The sequence below is a fragment of the Austrofundulus limnaeus genome, unplaced genomic scaffold, assembly GCF_001266775.1.
Source record: "Austrofundulus limnaeus strain Quisiro unplaced genomic scaffold, Austrofundulus_limnaeus-1.0 Scaffold26, whole genome shotgun sequence".
Taxonomy (NCBI): Eukaryota; Metazoa; Chordata; class Actinopteri; order Cyprinodontiformes; family Rivulidae; genus Austrofundulus; species Austrofundulus limnaeus.
Window position 1 is genome coordinate 1,161,509 of NW_013952428.1, and position 5,156 is coordinate 1,166,664.

Below are 5,156 nucleotides of genomic sequence, written 5' to 3' on the forward strand. Positions count from 1 at the left end.
GGGGGGGGGTGTAGACCAGCTGATGTTTCTGACAGCTGTTTGTTTATGGATGTAAAAAGTTTTCTGCCTCTTCAGATGAGCCGAGACTTCCTGAGAGAAGCTTCTCCTGAACTTCCTGAAGCGAGCAGTCCAGCCGGCTCTGCTGCTCCAGACCTGGAAGGTGATTTCATACCTTTAAATATGAATTATACTTTTTAAAAGCTGCAGTCTGTGAAGACCAGAGGTGTCAAACCAAGGCCCGCGGGCCAGCGCTGGCCCTCGTTAAGATTTTATTCAAGTGAAATAGTTTAGTTTCTCATGACAGCTGGACAAGTTTCAAACCAAGAAAATAAAGTTTAAATTTTTCAGTAATCTTTGGTTTTGGTGAGAGGACAAAACAACAGAGAATCAACTTCTTTACTTAATTTAAAGTCAAATAATGAGATTTTTAGTTTGTTTTTCTTTTTTTAACTTGATTTGCTGGATTATGGTCAAATTTATCTCCAAGAAATAATAAATGAAAAATTGTTGATTGTAAGAATGCTAATGATTGGTCTTTCTAAATTTAATCTTTAGTTTGTTAAATTATGTTTGTCCTAAATGCTCCATGAAACATAGTTTGGAAAATATGATTTATATAAGAATAATTTGTTACAGGACAGTTTTTCAATAAATGTGAGCCATCATATCGAAATTTATAAAACACTGAAAGTCTCCATCTAGATCAAACAGCTGTGCCAGGGGACAAATTTATAGACAAATTAATATAATTCTTGAACTGAGGTCAGGGTTCACACTTTGGACATCCCTGATGTGTATAAAGCTGTGTGTACTGTGGATGCACCGACACAAGAGAAATGGGAAAATGTCTCATTTCAACAAGGAAACAGATTTTAACTGTTTTACCTCAAAGTGGATGTGATCTGACCAAAACTGAAGCTTATAAAACCCAGTAATTATTGTTAATTATTGAATTAGTTAAAGGGCCAATATTATGTGTTTCTCAGGCATAAATTTAAATACTATACCATAATAAAGTATCTTTGTCACCTTTAGTTGTTATTAAAATGCTGTTTTTATGTTTAAATAGAAAATAAACTTATCTTCTCATCACTTCCTCTTCTAAACGCCTTGAAATTGGCCTCTGTCTCTTTAAGAACCACCTTCCGCTTCTGTTCTGTACATTTCAGTGCGGGGGGGAGGGGATTCACGCTCGCGCCATGATGCAGTTTACTTGGCATCTGAAAATACATTTCCTCAAAGGTGTTTTTAATCTGAAAAGAGCTTCACTGAGTGAGAAATAGTGTTTAAAGCAGCAGACAGTTAAGTTTCACTTTCACTTTCACCCGAGAGTCTGCAGGAGTCATGGGCGGGGTGTGTGGGGAGGGGGTGCGCTCTGCCATGAGGAAGTTCGGATTAAAGACTCGTCCCAGAGGTGTTTCTGGTCTCCACCTGTCGTTTTGCTCCTCAGCATGGCTTCGTAAAAACACTGCAGGATTTCTCAAACATGATGAATGAGTCAGAGCAAGGCTTTGGGCATGTTTTTTATGAGAGTATAACATTATAACATGATATAAAACTCAGAAAAGTTGATTTTACATGATATTGTCCCTTTAACAGATATTAGCTTCTCTGGAACTTATTGTTCATCAAATTGTTCGTATTTGTTTTCCGTCTCTCCTGCCGCCTTCTTTAAGGTTCTGCAGCTGCTCAAACTTTTGTGTTTTTAATGACGTCGTCTGTTCTGTCCTGGTCTCCTCAGCTATAACTGCATCTCCAGAAACCATCACTATGAAAGAGACTGGGCCGATCACCATTCCTGCTGCAGAGGTACGGCTGGTCGAACATGAAGACACGTCCTGACAGTCTGCATTGAACTGATGTTTGTCCTCGTGCTCTTCTTCTCGCTCAGTTCGAGGGAGAGGATTTTCTCGACCATCATCTGGACACCATTGACCTCCTCCTCGCCCAGACTGATCCTTTTCGTGAAGGTTTGTGGTAAAACTGGGATGTTTTTGGCCACTGTAAGGACTGAAGAAGCCTCTTTTTCATCCTTGATCCTTTTCAGGAGGTGCTGAGTTACGGAGAAAAAGCGTGACGACTCAACAGGAAGAACGGGAGCTGGAGAGAGGAGACCAGGAGAAGGAGAAGACGAAGGATGTGACAGGATCCATCTCAGAGTAACGTTCTCCTCCTCCTCCTCCNTCTAAACGCCTTGAAATTGGCCTCTGTCTCTTTAAGAACCACCTTCCGCTTCTGTTCTGTACATTTCAGTGCGGGGGGGAGGGGATTCACGCTCGCGCCATGATGCAGTTTACTTGGCATCTGAAAATACATTTCCTCAAAGGTGTTTTTAATCTGAAAAGAGCTTCACTGAGTGAGAAATAGTGTTTAAAGCAGCAGACAGTTAAGTTTCACTTTCACTTTCACCCGAGAGTCTGCAGGAGTCATGGGCGGGGTGTGTGGGGAGGGGGTGCGCTCTGCCATGAGGAAGTTCGGATTAAAGACTCGTCCCAGAGGTGTTTCTGGTCTCCACCTGTCGTTTTGCTCCTCAGCATGGCTTCGTAAAAACACTGCAGGATTTCTCAAACATGATGAATGAGTCAGAGCAAGGCTTTGGGCATGTTTTTTATGAGAGTATAACATTATAACATGATATAAAACTCAGAAAAGTTGATTTTACATGATATTGTCCCTTTAACAGATATTAGCTTCTCTGGAACTTATTGTTCATCAAATTGTTCGTATTTGTTTTCCGTCTCTCCTGCCGCCTTCTTTAAGGTTCTGCAGCTGCTCAAACTTTTGTGTTTTTAATGACGTCGTCTGTTCTGTCCTGGTCTCCTCAGCTATAACTGCATCTCCAGAAACCATCACTATGAAAGAGACTGGGCCGATCACCATTCCTGCTGCAGAGGTACGGCTGGTCGAACATGAAGACACGTCCTGACAGTCTGCATTGAACTGATGTTTGTCCTCGTGCTCTTCTTCTCGCTCAGTTCGAGGGAGAGGATTTTCTCGACCATCATCTGGACACCATTGACCTCCTCCTCGCCCAGACTGATCCTTTTCGTGAAGGTTTGTGGTAAAACTGGGATGTTTTTGGCCACTGTAAGGACTGAAGAAGCCTCTTTTTCATCCTTGATCCTTTTCAGGAGGTGCTGAGTTACGGAGAAAAAGCGTGACGACTCAACAGGAAGAACGGGAGCTGGAGAGAGGAGACCAGGAGAAGGAGAAGACGAAGGATGTGACAGGATCCATCTCAGAGTAACGTTCTCCTCCTCCTCCTCCTGCACAAACATCAGTTTGTACAGAAACACACACAGATTAACGGTTCTGTCTGTTAGACTGCAGCCCACCACTGCTTCCAGTGAAGATGTCACCATGTTGCCTCAGGAGGAACCAGGTCCACATGCAGAAATCCCTGGACCTCCCCGAGAGCAGATCACCCCCGGCTCGGCGCCGGGCCTCCCCTCGCCACCCCCCGCTGACAGGAAAATACGTCCGAGGAGTCCTGAGCTGGAGGTGTCACATGTTTTTCTGTTAGCAAAATATCTCATAAACCACTGGATGGATTTTAATGAAACTCAGTTTTTGGATGTGAATCTGATTAACATCTGGAGTCAGTCCAATTCAAAATGGCCGCCATGGCTGATCAGACTTGGAGAACACAAAAATGGCTTTAACTCAGTTGATTTTTCAGACATGGAGCTAAAGTTTGATGTGGTAGTAGCTGAGAGTCATTCGCAGCAGAGTCGTAGCTTTAAGTTAAAAGTAGCCAAAGGCTCGCTCAATGCAGCCGAAGAATAAAAACAGCCAGAAGCTAGAAAAAAAGCTAAATGCTGCAGCTGTAGCTTTATGACAAAAGTACCCGAACTTAACTAAACACTAAAAGTTGCAAAATAGTAAGTAATAGCTACAGAAAGTCAAAGGCTAGCTAAAAGCTAATTGTAAAAGAATTGTAGCTAAAATCTGTTTTGAAGGATCTGAACAGATCTGTGTGGAAAATATTTGTAAATATATTACATATTTTGAAAATGATAAAAGTTACTGAGAATAAAAGTTGAACTCGTGAACGAGCTAAAAGTTTTGAGACATGAAGGAATAAGATGGCACGAAATGTGCAGAATTAATTAGATTGCAAAAACAAAACCAGGAAAACATTTAAATCATTAAATTAAAGTCAAGAATATTTTAACTAAAACTATGATACGTTGATAGTAAAAGTGCAACGATACAGAAAATTCACGATTCGGTTCGGTTCGATACTTTAGTCTCACGGTTCGATATTTTTTCGATACAAAAAAGAGAAATTTCCATGTCCTTTTTAACTTGTAATTTATTTTAATTAAGTACGAACATTTGTTTAACCTCAAAAGTACAGTTTTTAAATTAAATGTTGCTGAAACAGCAAGGTTTTCAGTGGATCTGTGCTCAACAATGCAGCCTAGGTGGAGTAGTCGAACACAGATCCACTGATCCTTCAACACAGAGCATCTTCAGAAGACAAGTTGATAAAATAAATGTTAAAAATCTGTATTGTCTGATACAAGTGTGTATTGAACCTAAAACACTGTCCGATACGGGTACATGTATTGTTGCACCCCTAGTTGATAGAGTATAATGACTTTATTGTGCCGTATTGAATCCTTTAGCTACATTTTAAAATCTAATATTTCATCTCCACATGATTATCAAATTTTATCCACTTCTCACATCATTAGGAGATCCAACCTACGCTGAGGAGGAGCAGGAAGAGGCAGCTGATCTTCTTCGATCCAGAGACACAGATTTCTGAGAGCGAGCAGCAGAAGCAGATCAATAACCCCCTAACTGAGACCACACACCTCGCTGTCCCTCTGCCCTCCAATCAAAGAATCATTCCTGCTTCTGAGCTCTTCGACAATCCCTGCTGCTGTCAGTAACACACCTGTTCACCATCACATCACACCACCAACACACACCTGTTCACCATCACATCACACCACCAACACACACCTGTTCACCATCACATCACACCACAAACACACCTGTTCACCAGCACATCACACCATCAATACTCCTGTTCACCAGCACATCACACCATCAATACTCCTGTTCACCATCACATCATACCACCAACACACACCTGTTCACCATCACATCACACCACCAACACACACCTGTTCACCATCACATCA

The 5,156-nt window shown here is 41.6% G+C and overlaps 1 protein-coding gene across 1 annotated transcript in view; it reads left to right on the forward strand.

Annotated features, from left to right (window-relative positions):
* Positions 1-75: 75 nt before the first annotated feature.
* LOC106515095 (meiotic recombination protein REC8 homolog) overlaps positions 76-5,156 on the forward strand; it is a gene marked incomplete at its 5' end in the record, with an annotated part of 12,146 nt that continues 7,065 nt past the window's right edge. Inside the window, 6 exon segments of the mRNA XM_014004719.1 lie at positions 76-160; positions 1,742-1,809; positions 1,892-1,970; positions 2,048-2,159; positions 3,324-3,501; positions 4,701-4,893. Of these exon segments, the coding sequence (XP_013860173.1) occupies positions 76-160; positions 1,742-1,809; positions 1,892-1,970; positions 2,048-2,159; positions 3,324-3,501; positions 4,701-4,893 (715 nt within the window).